At 36.0% G+C, this 19162-nt stretch overlaps 1 protein-coding gene across 3 annotated transcripts in view; it reads right to left on the minus strand.

The window, feature by feature from the left end:
• Positions 1-4194: 4194 nt before the first annotated feature.
• LOC140157183 (uncharacterized) overlaps positions 4195-19162 on the minus strand; it is a 36650-nt gene continuing 21682 nt past the window's right edge. For 2 of the 3 annotated variants that reach the window (XM_072180291.1, XM_072180293.1), the window contains 2 exons: positions 17422-17557; positions 4195-7837 (listed from right to left, as the gene is read on the minus strand). In XM_072180291.1, coding sequence (XP_072036392.1) covers positions 6229-7629 — 1401 coding nt within the window. In that variant the 5' untranslated portion in view covers positions 7630-7837; positions 17422-17557 and the 3' untranslated portion in view covers positions 4195-6228. The remainder of the gene's footprint in view (positions 7838-17421; positions 17558-19162) is intronic. The other variant, XM_072180294.1, reaches the window with a different exon arrangement.

A 19162-nucleotide genomic window follows, 5' to 3' on the forward strand; every position in this document is an offset into this window, starting at 1 on the left:
GCTTATAAACACTACCATGGAACAGAAACTGCTCTTCTTCGAGTTAATAATGACATTCTCACATCACTTGACAATGGCCAAATCACAGCTTTGATTCTTCTCGATTTAAGTGCTGCATTTGACACTGTTGACCACAATATTCTTCTTTCCCGTCTTCACTATGATCTTGGCATTCAAGATCTTGCCCTGGACTGGTGTAAATCATACCTTACAAATAGGCCGCAATATGTTCGCATTGGCAATGCTACTTCTCATTCTACCATTCTTGATTATTCTGTGCCTCAAGGCTCTGTACTTGGACCTCAGTGGTTTACCATTTACACCTACCCTGTACGGAATATCATTCTTCGCCATCAATTGAATTATCATGTTTATGCGGACGACACGCAACTTTATTTATCATTTGAATCTTCTCAACATAGTGCTAATTCTGCAATTGCTTCTCTTGAAATTTGTATCAGTGAAATCCGTAATTGGATGAAATCAAACTTCTTGAAATTAAATGATGATAAAACAGAATTTCTTCTGTTTGGATCCCACCAACAGCTCTCTAAAATCAACATTGAAAATGTTTGCATCGGTGACTCTGCAATTGCCTTATCTTCCAAAGCACGCAATTTAGGTGCATTTTTGACACTCACATGACCATGCAACCTCATATCTCTAATGTCATTCGTTGTTCAGCGCTTCAACTACGTAACATCAGCCGGATCCGCAAATACCTAAGTCGCGATGCTACTGAACAAATTATTCACTCATTCATCTCTTCTCGTTTGGATAACAACAATGCACTTCTTTATGGATTACAAGCAAACCAACTCTATCGCCTTCAGAAAATTCAAAACACTGCCGCTCGAATTCTTACTTTCACCAGAAAATATTGCCATATCACGCCAATCCTAAAGGAACTGCATTGGCTTCCTGTCACACAAAGAATTGTTTTTAAACTTATGTTGATTGTATATAAATGTATTAATGATATTGCTCCGTTATATTTATCTGAACTCCTTTTACATTATGTTCCCACCCGTGCGCTTCGATCTGGAAACATGCAACTTCTTCAAGAAAGAAAATCCAACCGCACATGGGGTGACAGATCATTTGCAACCGCAGCTCCACGTCTATGGAATGAACTGCCTATTTATATCAGAACTGCTAAAAATGTAACTGTGTTTAAAAAGTTGTTAAAAACTCATCTTATGTCAGAGACATTCTGTAATTCTTAAGTTATGTTTCTTAATTTAGTTCCAGTTTTCTTTGTCTTGTTAGTTTTTGTTTGTTTGTTTTGTTTTAGTGCCTTGAGCGCTCTTAATTGAGTGGATATGTGCCTTGTCGCTATCATTATTATTATAAATAGTGAGGTGTATTGACAGGGCTAACTTCACCTTTTTGCAAGTTCAGGTGCTGTATTTGTGATGCCCCATATGTCAAAAGCAGACACCTTTGGACAGGATCGTAAATGGAGAAATAGCCAAAAATCTGCCTGGGACTTTTTCACAATTTGGGTTTGTTGAGAATTTGTGATGTTGCGTATACATCTATAGCATGCATGCTGTTTAAATTTGTACATTTCACCAAACAATGTTGAATAATGTGATATTGCTCAAGTGCGCCTAGCACTAGTACCCAACATTGACTGGTGCGGAAGGGTGAGGTTTGAAAGTTTATGAAAGGATTTAGGTTGACACCAAAAAAGTGCCATTTCAGCATGTTATAACTTTCAATAGACAAATTCCAGAGTCAGGATGCAGGTATAGAGGTATCATTTAGAGGTTAATGACTGCGCGTTTTGAGGGTATTGTGAAATATCTAAACATTGTGCTTTGAAACCGATGAATATCCCGAGGAGCACACTGTAATGGTGAAGGGGGGTATCAGGCGTGTCCGTAAATTCATATACAAAGGGTATTTTTTCAGACTAGATAGGGTATCAAATTCATGTTAAATTGGTGTAAAAGGGTACATGTTTTTGGAGCTCAATTACGTACTTAGGGTAGTTTTGCCAACTGGACTAAATTCTTTCGATGCTGGGGCACTCATATCCCATACCAAACTGGCAAAAATATACATAGTTTTTCTCCTGACTTTCGTTGATGCATGCACATTAAATTTTTGGTCTACTAGCTCTCACATGTGGTGGAACCATGCAGTGGGCAAAAACTGCTAATTAACCTGCTTTTTTAGACTGCTATGTACAGTAAAACAGGTTAATTTAGATCCCAAATTAGCCTGTTAAATTTATGCTAATTAGACAGGCTAAAAATTAGCCTGCCTAATTTAAATATTTCGGCTATATTGCAGGCCTAGCACAGGTTAATATTGATTTGCAGGTTAATTTAGCAGCATGCTAAAAATTGCAGGTTAATTTTGCAGCATAAAATATGCAGGCTAAATATATGCCATCTAATTTTAACCTGCATACTTCGCGTGCCTAATTTACATATTTCAGGTCTATTACAGGCTAAAGGCAGGTTAAAATTTACCCTGCATTTTTTGCAGTCCATGCAGGCTAGGACTTTTCTGGCAAGGGATGTACTATATACACACAAAATAGTGGAAAATGCTACTAAATTAAACTTCACTAGGCGGTTACCCGTCTTTCGCGGTTTGTAAAAACATTAGAATTTGGGTAGTTGGTGTAAGATTTCAGTCCGGTTAAATTAGAATCACCCTCTTGTGGTCCTTCATTTCATGAACCTGTGACATTCTATGTTGATTTGTGAATAATTCCTGATTTGGATGCTTGGCAGAAGATTAACCCATACAACATTTTTACTAACATTTGACCTCAGATGACCCATGAGTGATCCCAGATGATCCCAAAATGACCTTCCAAAAATTTAGCTCTAAAAGTTGACTGTGTACCCACCAAGTTTCATGCCCATACAACATTTTTTACTAATTTGACCTCAGATGACCCCTGAGTGACCCTGTATAAAGCCAAAATGACCTTTGAAAAATTTGACTCTAAAAGACTAATTAAAGTTGACTACCCATCAAGTTTCATGCCCATACCAGTCAGCCACCTGGACAACCGATTGTTTAGAAATGCTTAGTCGCGCTAAAAGTCGATCGTTACATGTTAAAATCAGCACAATTCAGAGATACACCTTTTTGCTATGAAATCAATTTTCTCGGTCAAATATAAAGCAATAATTTTTTTTTTCTTCAGTAATGTCAGTTAAAAACTTGGTGCTTGGATATACATTTTTTTTTAATCCTGGTATTAAAATTAAGCATCAAATTGTGTCTTTTAGTGTGATATTTTTGATTTTTATAGGCCTTGAATTCACCCGCGAGCTTTTTACGGAATTCATGTTTTAGCGTCTCAAACTAATATAGTTTACTAGAGAAAGATATTTCCCACCCCTGTAAGGCACATCGTGTGGGTCTATATGTTATAGTTTTGTCAGAATTTCCGTTTTTGTTTTACCCTTTTTCCCTTCATGCTCCAAAAATGTCAAATTCAGTACTTTTATCTGGAGAGCAACCAGCAGAAATAGTCGATATTTCCTTTGTTGTTTATCCAGGTCAATTTTCCATTGAAAGCAAATTGCCCGACCAGCGATTTGGTAGCCCAAATCCCCAATTGAGTGTTCTGGTTAAATATGATCAGTAGGAGCGCTATAGGCCAGGGAATTTCTTTGCTATATTGAAGTTCTAGCAACACTGTAGCCATGCCGGTATTCCTATTAAACCCAGGGATATCGATCCACAATGCTAGTATTAGCCTTAGATTTCACGCGTTGGTGAAATGAAAACGCAAATTCTGACAAAACTATGATATATCGCTCACGGTGATGTGCTTTAGAAAGTTGGGAAAAATCCTTCATTAGCGAACTATCTTACTTTGAAAAGCTAAAAGGTTGATAAAAAAAAAGGCTCGCGGGCAGAGTTTAAGCCTATCAAAATCGAAAATCTTACACTAAATGACTAAATTTCACGCCTAAGTTTAACACTAGAATTTGAAAAAAAATACAGTATCAAGCACTACAATTTTTCCTGACATTTACTGAAAAAATGAAAATGAATGCTTTCCATTTGGCCGAGAAAATTAATTTTACATCGAAAAGGTGTAACTAAAAATTTAGCTCATTTCAACACCAAATTCGATCGTTTGTATTGCCTCATTAAATGACTGAGTGAGCCTTGCATAACAAAAGAATCGGTTGTCCAGGATGCTAACTGATACAACATATTTTATTGAGATGACCCTGGGGTCCAAATGCAGCCAACCACCAAGTTTGAGGAACGTGCGACCCCGTCTCCGAGAAAAGAGGCAGACAGAGTCACAGACAGACAGAGTCACAGACAGAGTCACAGAATGCCAGTATTATTATATAGATTATTGTCTTTATCTGCAAATTATTTATAGTATTAAATGGTGGATACAACTATTCATTTATGAAAATCTTTATTTATTAACTACGTGCGTACCAACCATTAATATAAGCCTTATTAATTTTAATAATATTAGGTAATATCATATACACTCAATTACAATGTTTTAAATCTTATGCTCTAAGGGGTTGTACATTACTCTTTTAGAGTTACCATACATGCATTTTCATTTACATCTGTTAAAGACCTTCAGAAAAAATTTGTTCCCATTTGGTATCATTATAGTATAATTCTATCCAACTTAAGATGGCATCCAAATTTGCCACAAGCATGCTATATATCCAACAAAATACACTATAGCAAACAATATAGTAAAATATTATAAAATTAATATTTCTGATCAAAAGTAATACCCCGGCAGTATTATATGAGGAGTGTGATTCTGTGATACATTTAATCATTTGATTTGTTTGTCGTTCCAGGCATGTGAAAAGTTTGCAAAGTGCATAGTTAAGTTTTTACCTTGTCTTTTTTCCTTACAAATAGCCTAGTCAACTTTCATAAACTTATCTAGCATTGGCACTTTGTAAAGTGACTTTAGCCTAGTCAAATTTCCTACCATAGCTGTAGCATAGTCAACTTTCCCAACACCTGAATACCGACAATTTGTTTCCAAGATTGGATGCTGTAACCTTTTACTTGATCTGAATCTTGAGGTATAGCTTCGCATATAGACATGACAAGAAATAAGTCCAACTCTCAATATTTAGCCATTAAGTTATGGACACCTTTTATTTACACACTTAGTAAACAGTCATATAATTATTTCTAAATTAGTTTTATTGGTACAAAATTTTACCATATGATGTTATGACAAAATGTTGAGAGGGGACTTATATTACTAGTGACGTGTTTATAATAAGCCTAATCGGCATTGTAAGTTCAGGTTTTAGAGAGCCGTTTTGGGACACTTTGAGCTCTGAAATATCGGGGAAATTTACTGTTATTATTATTCGTTCATTTATTATTGCAATAATGTTATCATTAACAATATTTTTTTAAATATTGTTAAATAAAAATAATTGATTTATGAAATGTTCATATTTTCTAAACAATTTTTATTCTAGTAAAACATTTTGAATAATATTTAATTTGCACAAGACCAATTTTCCCGATAAGTCAGAGGGCAAAGTGACCCAAAACTGTAAAAACTGTCCCACAATGCATTGCAAATTTGAATGCCGATCTGGCTTATTAAAATGAAAATACATCAACTTTCAAAGAATTTCATACACATACAAGCCCCCCCCCCCCCCAATCCTGAAGTATTTGATCAAACTTTGATCACATATGAAATGGATTCATTAAAAGTGGTCATCTGATTATCCACACATGGTGTTTTCAACCTAGACCCAAGCATTCTTATATTCCAAGTTTTGGTTTAAATTGCTTCATCTTTTGGATTCTATCATAAGCAAAACTGTAACACAGTGGCCCATAGAACAGTTAACAGTGCACGACTTTCAGAGTGGTGGACGTACCAGCATACTATAATGTTTTTTGTTCATACCACCTAAATAAAACACATTTCAGGCCTAACATTTCATAACACTGGCGTTAAGAGAAAAATATAAGCTTTCACCAGACACCAAATCTGCATTTAGATGGCAGTAAATCGGGAAGGATGAGGCTAAAAATTGGGTCACACACTTTTGAAGTGAAAAACTATCAGTTTGAGTATTATCACAAAAAGGTGTGATCGACTGACTATGAGTAGATTGTGTGAATTTTCAAACTACTTTTATCAACAAATCAATTCCCTCACTACACATAATAGCCAAGGTCACTTTTTGGTATGTGTTTTAATATATAGTAAGACTGCTATTTCTAGCAAAACATTTCTGTAGTGTGAGTTCTGATGTGGTGCAGAAGGCCACTTCTATCAGCAAAACATTTCTGACAGTGCTCACACTGAAACGGTTTCTCTTTGGTGTGAGTTCTAATGTGGCGCACAAGGTTAGGTTTTATTGCAAAACATTTCTGACAGTGATCGCACTGAAAAGGTTTCTCTTTGGTGTGAGTTCTGATGTGGCACACAAGGCTAGCTTTTTGTGTAAAACATTTCTGACAGTGCTCACACTGAAACGGTTTCTCTTTGGTGTGAGTTCTGATGTGGGACACAAGGCCACTTCTATCAGCAAAACATTTCTGACAGTGCTCACACTGAAAGGGTTTCTCTTTGGTGTGAGTTCTAATGTGGTACACAAGGCCATTTCTATCAGCAAAACATTTCTGACAGTGCTCACATTGAAACGGTTTCTCTTTGGTGTGAGTTCTAAGGTGGTACACAAGGACACTTCTAACAGCAAAACATTTCTGACAGTACTCACACTGAAATGGTTTCTCTTTGGTATGAGTTCTGATGTGAGTCACAAGGCTAGATTTTTGTGTAAAACATTTCTGACAGTGCTCACATTGAAATGGTTTCTCTTTGGTATGAGTTCTGATGTGGGACACAAGGCCACTTCTATCAGCAAAACATTTCTGACAGTGCTCACACTGAAAGGGTTTCTCTTTGGTGTGAGTTCTAATGTGGTACACAAGGCCACTTCTATCAGCAAAACATTTCTGACAGTGCCCACATTGAAACGGTTTCTCGTTGGTGTGAGTTCTAAGGTGGTACACAAGGCTACTTCTAGCAGCAAAACATTTCTGACAGTGATCGCACTGAAGGGGTTTCTCTTTGGTGTGAGTTCTGATGTGGCACACAAGGCTAGCTTTTTGTATAAAACATTTCTGACAGTGCTCACATTGAAACGGTTTCTCTTTGGTGTGAGTCCTAATGTGGTACACAAGGCTAGCTTTTTGTGCAAAACATTTCTGACATTGCTCACACTGAAATGGTTTCTCTTTGGTGTGAGTTCTGATGTGAGTCACAAGGTTAGGTTTTTGTTTAAAACATTTCTGACAGTGCTCACATTGAAAGGGGTTCTCTTTGGTGTGAGTTCTGATGTGGTACCCAAGAACACTGTTTTCACCAAAACATTTCTGTGTCTCTTTGATATTCAAGCAGTTATTACATTGACACCATAGCTTCCAGTGGTTATTCACATGTCTTTTCAGCTCACCACTGTTTGACAAGCTTTTCTGGCAGAACATACTTTTGTATCTACGAGCCCGCACATATTTAATCAGATGTCTGTTAACATGGGTTTTCAAGCTGTCCAAAGAATAATGCTCAAGTTGGCAAAATGCACAAGAAAATGGTTTCAAATGTTTCATCGCCATATCTACAATAGTATTTACACAGTGAACTTCAGATTAACCCAACTACATATAAAGATGTGTGTACACCTCAAACCCACCATGGAAGTCAATGCTAGCAAAGATGTCCTTGAGTGGAACAGCAAGTACTACCAGACCACAATCCTGTCTCGGTCCAGGCTCTCCTTTTATTGATGTTCAACTGCAGATATATGTATATGGATCAAACTACCTGAAACATTAAAAGAACAATGCTTGATATTATATTGCTTGTTGCATCCCTTAGCAGAATGAAACAAAACTGAAATTTAATTAGGTCACATTTGTTAGATTACGATATAAAGTTGTATGCTGTGGTGATAAGGGTATAATTATCACACTCAATATTTGCACCCTTTATATTTTAATTTAAACCCAACAAAATGTTACAGCACATAATTTCTTATTTTTTGCCCAGTATGTTAGTTCATGAAGTACATTAAAACAATTTGAACAATATTGAGGGCGTCCTCTTCAGAAGATGCAATGTTACAATATTGAGGGGGTCCTCTTCAAAAGATACAATGTTACAATATTGCTCTAATTGTTTGTTTCCCAAAATAAATTGAATAATGACATTGCATAAACACCAGAGTTGTTGCAAGCCTATGGCCAGTAAAGCAATGGGAAGCTATTAGGGGTAGTCACAGTCATTGTACTGATAAACCTTGCACCATTTTTGGTTCTGACATATTCTAATGATGGCGGAATAAATGTAGAGCGCTTTAAGGGCTGGGGTATGAACGTTTGGACAGTATTTATTTTGGGACATTAGAGCACATCAGACATATCGAATTGCATTCTGAATACGAAGAATGTCATTCTGATATCAAATAATTTTGGTTTTTGAAATTCGCAATTTAATACACATTTTATGGCAAATCATTAAAATTGATATTTTTGATATTTAACAGTACTCGAAGTAAACTTTATAAATCTGATGATTTATACTTAACGTGTATGTAGGTGGGATGAAATGCCGACGATCAATTGAAAATTTTGACCTTTCGTATTGAAGATATGGATTTTTTTTTCCCAAAACACAAAAAAAAATTAGTCTTTTTGAGAAAAAAATCTATATCTTCAATATGAAAGGTCAAAATTTTCAATTGACCGTCGGCTTTTCCTTCCTGCTACATACACTTTAAGAATATATCATTAGATTTATATAATTTACTTCGAGGACTGTATATATCAAAAATTTGAAAAATATCAAATTTTTTATAATTTGTCATAAAATTGGTATTATATTGTGATTTTCAAAAAATGAAAATTATTTGATATCAGAAAGACATGCTTCGTATTCAGAATGCAATTCGATAGGTCTGAGGTGCTCTCATGTCCCTCAAAAAATACTGTCGAAACGCAATAAACGCTCATTAAGGCTGTTTACGGCATAAAGTACTATAAAAATATAATTTTTTTTTTTTTTTTTACAATATTACTCTAATTGTTTTTTCCCAAAATAAATTTAATAATGACAGTGCATAAACAGTGTTGTAGCTTTGTGCCTGCCAGCAAGCCTATGGCCTGTAAAACTGCCCTGTCAGTTGGGTAAAATTTCATGAATCAATTAAGTTTACAGTTTCAAAAAATATCCACTGATTCATGAAAACCAAGCCACACCTTTAAATCTTCACTCTATCCCTACACACACCCTGAATTAACTGGAAAAAAACTGAATGTAAATATCTCAAAAAAAGTAACTACCCCCCAATAAATAATGGCCATTATTCAAAAAGGGGCTATTGTATTAATCTGCAAAATGCATTGTTAGTAGCAGAATTTATGTCTACGCATTTTGACACCTCATTTGATACGATAGCCCAGAAAACAATAAAACTCCAGTCAATTTAATGGAGTGGTCGAGGTCCATATTTGAAAGTTGCACTCACATAAGCTTAAACATACAATACAAAAATACTCAGATATCATTACACAGATTTCCATCATTATGCTGAATACAAAATCAATACAATTTACTGCAACTTTCAAATCTTGGGTTACATTGATTTAAAATCTACGATGTGACATCAATATTTAGTCAATTGCTACAAATGAGGTGTCAAAATGTTCAGAAATAAATTCTGCTTCCAACGCATTTTACAGATTTACAATAATACAATCGCCTGTTTTTGAATAATGGTCATTATTTAAGGAGGTATTTACTTTTTTTGATATGTTTATATGAATATAAATAGTGAGGTGTATTGACAGGGCTAACTTCACATTTTTGCAAGTTCAGGTGCTGTATTTGTGACGTCCCATATGTCAAAAGCAGACACCTTTGGGCAGGATCGTAAATGGAGAAATAGCCAAAAATCTGCCTGGGGGTAACTTTTTTCACAATTTGGGTTTGTTGAGAATTTGTGATGTTGAGTATACATCTATAGCATGCTGTTTAAATTTGTACATTTCACCAAACAATGTTGAATAATGTAAAATTGTTGTAAAAGGGTACATGTTTTTGGAGCTCAATTACGTACTTAGGGTAGTTTTGCCAACTGGACTAAATTCTTTCGATGCTGGGGCACTCATATCCCATACCAAACTGGCAAAAATAAACATAGTTTTTCTCCTGACTTTCGTTGATGCATGCACATTAAAATTTTGGTCTACTAGCTCTCACATGTGGTGGAACAAATGCAGTGGGCAAATACTGCTAATTAACCTGCTTTTTTAGACTGATATGTACAGTAAAAACAGGTTAATTTAGATCCCAAATTAGCCTGTTAAATTTATGCTAATTACAGGCTAAAAATTAGCCTGCCTAATTTAAATATTTCGGCTATATTGCAGGCCCAGCACAGGTTAATATTGATTTGCAGGTTAATTTAGCAGCATGCTAAAAATTGCATGTTAATTTTGCAGCATAAAATATGCAGGCTAAATATACGCCGTCTAATTTTAACCTGCATACTTAGCGTGCCTAATTTACATATTTCAGGTCTATTGCAGGCTAAAGGCAGGTTAAAATTTACCCTGCGTTTTTTGCAGTCCATGCAGGCTAGGCGCATGCTAAGTACAGTGCAGGCCTGCTTTTCTGGCAAGGGATGTACTATATACACACAAAATAGTGGAAAATGCTACTAAATTAAATTTCACTAGGCGGTTACCCGTCTTTCGCGGTTTGTAAAAACATTAGAATTTGGGTAATTGGTGTAAGATTTCAGTCCGGTTAAATTAGAATCACCCTCTTGTGGTCCTTTATTTCATGAACCTGTGACATTCGATGTTGATTTGTGAATAATTCCCGATTTGGATGCTTGGCGGAAGATTAACCCATACAACATTTTTACTAACATTTGACCTCAGATAACCCATGAGTGATCCCAGATGATCCCAAAATGACCTTCCAAAAATTTAGCTCTAAAAGTTGACTGTATACCCACCAAGTTTCATGCCCATTTTTTACTAATTTGACCTCAGATGACCCCTGAGTGACCCCGTATAATGCCAAAATTACCTTTCAAAAATTTGACTCTAAAAGACTAATTAAAGTTGACTACCCATCAAGTTTCATGCCCATACGACATATTTTATTGAGATGACCCCTGGGGTCCAAATGCAGCCAACCACCAAGTTTGAGGAACGTGCGACCCCGTCTCCGAGAAAAGAGGCAGACAGAGTCACAGAATGCCAGTATTATTATATAGATTGTCTTTATCTGCAAATTATTTATAGTATTAAACGGTGGATACAACTATTCATTTATGAAAATCTTTATTTATTAACTACGTGCATACCAACCATTAATAAGCCTTATTAATTTTAATAATATTGGGTAATATCATATACATGTAGTCAATCACAATGTTTTAAATCTTATGCTCTTAGGGGTTGTACATTACTCTTTTAAAGTTACCATACATGCATTTTCATGTTACATATGCTAAGACCTTCAGAAAAAATCTGTAACCATTTGGTATCATTATAGTATAATTCTGTCCAACTTAAGATGGCATCCAACAAAATACACTATAGCAAACAATATAGTAAAATATTATAAAATTAATATTTCTGATCAAAAGTAATACCCCCGGCGGTATTAAATGAGTGTGATTCTATATTACATTTAATCATTTGATTTGTCTTTTGTCTTTTCAGGCATTGTCAGGCATGTGAACAGTTTGCAAAGTGCATAGTTAGGTTTTGACATCGTCTTTTTTTCTAACAAAGCTGTAGCCTAGTCAACTTCCATAACTTAGCTAGCATTGGCACTTTGTAAAGTGACTTTAGCCTAGTCAAATTTCCTAACATAGCTGTAGCATAGGCAATTTTCCTAACACTTGAATACCGAAAATTTGCTTCAACGATTGGATTCTGTAACCTCTTACTTGATCTGAATCTTGAGGTATAGCTTCGCATATAGACATGACAAGAAATAAGTCCCCCTCTCAATATTTAGCCATGAAGTTATGGACACCTTTTATTTTCACACTTAGTAAACAGTCATATAATTATTTTTAAGTTAGTTTTATTGGTACAAAATTTTACCATACGATGTTTATGACAAAATGTTGAGAGGGTACTTATATTACTAGTGACATGTTTATAATAAGCCCAATCGGCATTGTAACTTCAGGTTTTTTAGAGCAGTTTTGGGACACTTTGAGCCTGACTTTGATCTCTGACATATCGGGGAAATTACTGTTATTATTATTCATTCATTTATTATTGCAAATATGTTATCATTAAAGCCTTAATGTACGATTTCCGTCAAATTTTCATTTTGTTATTCTTTGTTCAAAACGTTGAAACAATATTAGTAATAAGTACCGGGAAGGGTTGCTGTCCATTTTAAGTTGAAATAACATGGTAAAGTGAAAGAAACCCCACTGGTTATTTTGGCCATGCAGTTCTATGGGAGGACATATTATCATAATTTTTAAATTATGATAAATTATGTGACACGATGAAGGGGAATGAGTCGGATGTTGCTAATATTGATTTTGATGTTAAAATTCTTTTGTTTTATATTGGTTTCAACGATTGATAAATTGACGTAACTAAATAAAGAAAAGTTGTATCAACATGGCGGGGGTTTTCAGTTTCTGGAAGCACTAAATTTCCTCTTAGAAACCTATGTAAACCTCATTCCCCTTGATCATGTCACATATGTCGAACTTTGCTCGGTTGTCCTACAACGACAACAAATTTGGCAGAGTTCAAGTTGGGACATGTGTAAACATTACAAATATACAAAAAAAATCAGGTTTGAAAAAAATTAACCAATTTCATATTATAAGATCGTACATTATGGCTTTAACAATATTTTTTTAAATATTGTTAAATCAAAATAATTGATTTATGAAATATTCATATTTTTATTCTAGTAAAACATTTTGAATAATATATATTGAATTAAACATAAAACTGGTCAACTGGACTCACATTTATTTGAGAGGCTACAGTATCGCACCTAATCCAAGGTGCATCTTCAGGCCGTCTGAATATTTTGAATAATATTTAATTTGCACAAGACCAATTTTCCCGATAAGTCAGAGGGCAAAGTGACCCAAAACTGCAAAAACTGTCCCACAATGCATTGCAAATTTGAATGCTGATCTGGCTTATTAACAGGAAAATACATCAACTCTCAAAGAATTTCATACACAAGCCCCCCCCCCACACCCCTGAAGTATTTGCCCAAACTTGGATCACATAATTTGAAATGGAATCATTAAAAGTGGTCATCTGATTATCAACACATAATGGTGTTTTCAACCTAGACCCAAGCATTCTTATATTCCAAGTTTTGGTTTAAACTGCTTCATCTTTTTGGATTCTATCATAAAAGCTTGTGAGAAATTGAAATCCTAATGCGGAATGCGTTTTTTGTTTTTTTTATTGCATTTTTTCTATGATAATTTTTTTTCATATGTCAGTTCAGGATTTCAGACAAAAATTTTGTTCAAAAATTACCCAATGTTGCAAATGTTGGAAATTGGAATAGAAGTCAAATAAAATCACTGTTACAAACTATTATTCTTCTCTTTTATTGTTTTTGTGTCCAAAATTTGAAAACAAATCTGAAACTTATAATGAATTTTGTGTTTTATTTTTGCTTTTTTGTTAAAAAAATAAATAAAAAAATGAATTTCTTGATTTTCAAAGAGGACTAATGCGTCTGCAAGTGGCAGCTTTGAGACACAGGATTTGATTAAGATGGCCTAAGCAAAACTGTGTAACACAGTGGCCTATAGAACAGTTAACAGAGCACAACTTTCAGAGTGGTGGACATACCACCATACTACAATATTTTTTGTTCATACCGCCTAAATAAAACACATTTCAGGCCTAACATTTCATAACACTGGAGTTAAGAGAAAATATAAGCTGTCACCAGACACCAAATCTGCATTTAGATGGGAGTAAATCGGGAAGGATGAGGCTGAAAATTAGGTCACACACCTTTAAATTGCAAAAAGTATCAGTTTGAGTATTATCACAAACAGGTGTGATCGACTGACCCTGTTCACATTAGGAAATTTTCTTCCTTCGACGAACCTCGAACGAAGATTAAAAATCGTTTTTTCCTAATGTGTACGTATACTTTTCTTCCTTCGACGAAGATTAAAATTGCTTTGTTCAACGAAGCTAAAAAGGCTGTTTCGAGGAAGGAATACTTCGTTCGACGAAGCTAATATTGTAATGTGTACGCTCACTTCGTTCAACGAAGGAAAGTGATCATGTGACAAGTGATCTTCGCCGGTTTTAATAATAGCCGGGCGTTAAATAGCCTTGTTCGAGCTTCGTTAATTTTCATGAAATGTGTACAGTGCAATGTCTTCATTCGGTCTTCGTTCAGCGTAATGTGTACGCATGCTTAATTAGTTAATCAAGATTAACTTATCTTCGTCGAATGAAGAAATTTTCTAATGTGAACAGGGTCTGTGTAGTTTGTGTGAGTTTTGATGTGAATTTTCAAACTACTTTTACACAATGTATCAACAAATTCCCTCACTACACATAATAGCCAAGGTCACTATTTGGTATGTGTTTTAATGTCGTAAAAGACTGCTATTTCTAGCAAAACATTTCTGTCAGTGCTCACACTGAAAGGGTTTCTCTTTGGTGTGAGTTCTGATGTGATTCACTACGCTAGCTTTTTGTTTAAAACATTTCTGACAGTGCTCACACTGAAAAGATTTCTCTCTGGTGTGAGTTCTGATGTGGCACACAAGGACACTTCTATCAGCAAAACATTTCTGACAGTACTCACACTCAAACGGTTTCTCTTTGGTGTGAGTTCTGATGTGGTACAAAAGGCTAGCTTTTTGTTTAAAACATTTCTGACAGTGCTCACATTGAAATGGTTTCTCTTTGGTGTGAGTTCTGATGTGGCACACAAGGCTAGCATATTGTGTAAAACATTTCTGACAGTGCTCACACTGAAAAGATTTTTCTCTGGTGTGAGTTCTGATGTGGCGCACAAGGAAACTTCTATCAGCAAACCATTTCTGACAGTGCTCACACTGAAACGGGTTCTCTTTGGTGTGAGTTCTGATGTGGGACATCAGGTGAGCTTTTTGAGTAAAACATTTCTGACATTGAAATGGTTTCTCTTTGGTGTGAGTTCTGATGTGTTGTTTGAGACTACCAGACATTGCAAAACATTTCTGACAGTGCTCACACTGAAAGGGTTTCTCTTTGGTGTGAGTTCTGATGTGGTACACAAGGCCACTTCTATCAGCATAACATTTCTGACACTGCTGACACTGAAAGGGTTTCTCTTTCGTATGCGTTCTGATGTGGCTCACAAGGCTAGTATTTTGTGTAAAACATTTCTGACAGTGGGCACATTGAAATGGTTTCTCTTTGGTGTGAGTTCTGATGTGTCTTTTTAGATTATTCTGCTGAGTAAAAACTTCTGACAATATTCACACTGATACAGTTTATCTTTTGTATGAGTTCTGATATGTCTATTCACATGAGACTTGTCACCAAAAGACTTCTGACAATACTCACACTGGTATGGTTTCTCTTTCGTGTGAATTCTGATGTGTGTTTTTAGATTAGAGTTGAGAGTAAAATACTTCTGACAATATTCACACTGAAGTGGTTTCTCTTTTGTGTGAGTTCTGATGTGGAGCACAAGACTACATATTAGAGCAAAACATTTATTACAATAATCACACTGAAAGGGTTTTTCTTTAGTGTGAGTTCTCATGTGGCTCACAAGGTCAGATCTGTAGGCAAACCATTTCTCACAGTGCTCACACTGAAGAAGTTTCTCTTTAGTGTTAGTTCTGATGTGGTACCCAAGAACACTGTTTTCACCAAAACATTTCTGTGTCTCTTTGATGTTCAAGCAGTTATTACATTGACACCATAGCTTCCAGTGGTTATTCACATGCAGGGGCGTAAACCCATTTGTGAAAGTGGGGGGACACAATGAAAATTATTAGTCATTGATACTTCGGCGCGGCAGCGCCGCACGTCGCGCCCCCGTGACGTAGGGGGGTGTCTGAGGGGGGATGTGCCCCCCTGAGAAGTAAGAAACTTTTGCAAAATGAAGACTTAATTGAAGCCATTTGGTGGACCATTTTGGCACTATTATTGTGTAAAATTTTAGCTTGAAACAGCTGAAAAATTGTGAAATGATGGCCTTATAAGCCATTCATGGACAGGTGTTCACTCAAACAGAAGCGAAAGCGACCACTTGTTTATGTATACGCAGGGGGTGTCTGAGGGAGATGTTCCCCCCTCGGAAGTAAGAACCTTTTGCAAAATGAAGACCTAATTGAAGCCATTTGGTGGACCATTTTGGCACTATTATTGTGTAAACTTTTAGCTTGAAACAGCTGAAAAATTGTGAAATGACGGCTTAACTTGTGGACAAGTCTTCACTAAAACAGAAGCGAAAGCGACCACTTGTTTATGTATACGCAGGGGGTGTCTGAGGGGGGATGTTCCGCTCTCAGAAGTAAGAACATTTTGCAAAATGAAGGTCCAATTGAAGTCATTTGGTGCATAATTTTTACACTGTTATCATTAAAAAAAGGGACCTTAGAACTCATTTGCAAAATTTTATTTGAGATTTGAGATTCGGAATTATTACTAAAGCATGCATGCATGGATTGATGTTGAAGTCAGCATTGAGTCCGTCTTAAAACTGACTTTGGTGATAAAATGTGACGAGCCCTGCATATCGACGGGCCCGCAGTACAGGCTTTTGAGCCGAAGGACCCACCTTCAAGCAATGCCCAAAATAATCACAGGCCTATAATATATTATACTTACGATCGACCCGGCTTTTCGGATTTTTAGGTATGGGCAGTGATGGGCCTACTCAATTACGTGCAATTTAACATTTTTTCTTCTCTTTTTCACCCTTTTCTCTTCTCTTTTTCTCCCTTTCTCTTCTCTTTTTCTCCCTTTCTCTTCTCTCCTTTCTCTTTTTTTTTGGGGGGTCCGGACCACAATTTGGGGGGACATTTGATATTGTGTCCCCCCCCCACTTTGAAAAGTGAGGGGGACGTGTCCCCCTGTCCCCCACCAGATGTACGCCCTTGTTCACATGTCTTTTCAGCTCACCACTGTTTGACAAGCTTTTCTGGCAAAACATACTTTTGTATCTACGAGCCCGCACATATTTAATTAGATGTCTGTTAACATGGGTTTTCAACCTGTCCAAAGAATAATGCTCAAGTTGGCAAAATGCACAAGAAAATGGTTTCAAATGTTTCATCGCCATATCTACAATTGTATTTACACAGTGAACTTCAGATTAATCCAACAACATATAAAGATGTGTGTACACCTCAAACCCACCATGGAAGTCAATGCTAGCAAAGATGTCCTTGAGTGGAACAGCAAGTACTACCAGACCACAATCCTGTCTCAGTCCAGGCTCTCCTTTTGTTGATGTTCAACTGCAGATATTATGTATATCAGTGGATCAAACTGCCTGAAACATTAAAACAACATAATGCTTGATATTATATTGCTTATTGCATTCCATGGCGGTTTGAAACAGAATTTCATTTTGATAGGTCACATTTTGTTAGATTATTTAAGATATTGATTGTCTGCAGGGTGATTAAGGTATAATCACCCTTCATTTTTGCACCCTTTATATTTTAATAAAAGCACAATAAAATGTTATGTGAACTAATTCCCTAATTTTTGCAGGGTATGTTAGGTCATTGAAGTACATTTAATAAATTCATGTTAAAATCAGAATTTGAAAAACATTGAGGACGTCCTCTTTACAATTAGCAAAGAAGAATGAGGACACGATGGCTCAATGGTTACGGCCTTGGACTCATAATCTGAGAGCTTGCTTGACGTGTGGGTTTGAGTCTCCGTCCCACCACCATGTTGCGCCCTTGGGCAAGGCACTTTGCCTCGCTTGCCTCACCCCACCCAGGTGCAATGGGAGGCTATTAGGCGTAGTCAGTGATTGTACTGATAAACCTTGCGCCATTTTAGGCTGCAAACGTGGTTATGACATATTCTAATTATGGCGGAATAAATGTAGAGCCATTTCAGGCTGTTTACGGCATAAAGTACTATAACAATATCTACATTTATTTTTTATTTTATACAATATTGCTCTAATTGTTTTTTCCAAAAATAAATTAAATAATAACAGTGCATAAACACCGAGTTGTAGCTTTATGCTAGCCCCCAGCAAGCCTACATTGTATGGCCAGTAAAGCCTATACATGCGCAATGTACCCCAACCATGCCAACTCACTTGTGATTGGGTAGAATTTTTTTTAATTGTTGTATCCATGGTCGTGCATTCACGTTGTTAATTTTTGTTTTGTTTTATTTAATGAATAAAAATCAATAAAGATGGAAACATAAAAAAAAACCATTTCATAATTTTTGCCCTGAAAAATTCCTGTACTGCTGAAGTATGCGTATATGAATATGAATGGTGAGGGTGTATTTACAGGAAAGACTTCTCCTTTTTTTTTGTTTTTTTGCTATAACACCTACAATGCTAAAATAAACCCATTGTATAAACCACAATGCTGTAATAAACCCATTGTATAAACCACAGAAAAATAACATATGTGCAAGATGTGTAACCGTGTCATTTATAAGGGCTGTGCAATAATTATGAGCCCTGGGGGAGGGTAAAATTGGAGGGGCAAGACATTTTGGCAAGCTGAAAGGGGAAGCAATTTTTGGCAAGCCGAGAGGGGGGGGGGGCAAGCGATTTTTGGCACACATTCATGATAACATTATGTGCAAGATGTGTAACCGTGTCATTTATAAGGGCTGTGCAATAATTATGAGCCCTGGGGGGAGGGTAATCTCTGGCACATACAGGGAATCAAGAAAATCTGTAGAAATTACTAATTTCTCATTACTACTTCGGACTATTCTTACAAGAAAATAAATTTTTATCCAAATTATTTTAACCCCATATGGAGTGCAATCGATTGAAAAATAACTCGGCAAAGCTTATAACCCGATTTGATATCTACATATCACACAAAAAAAAAAAAGCCTCATTTCATAATTTGAAAGTCTGAATTTTTAAAAGCATCACATACAG

The sequence above is a fragment of the Amphiura filiformis genome, chromosome 7 (assembly GCF_039555335.1).
Source record: "Amphiura filiformis chromosome 7, Afil_fr2py, whole genome shotgun sequence".
In the NCBI taxonomy this organism is placed as follows: Eukaryota; Metazoa; Echinodermata; class Ophiuroidea; order Amphilepidida; family Amphiuridae; genus Amphiura; species Amphiura filiformis.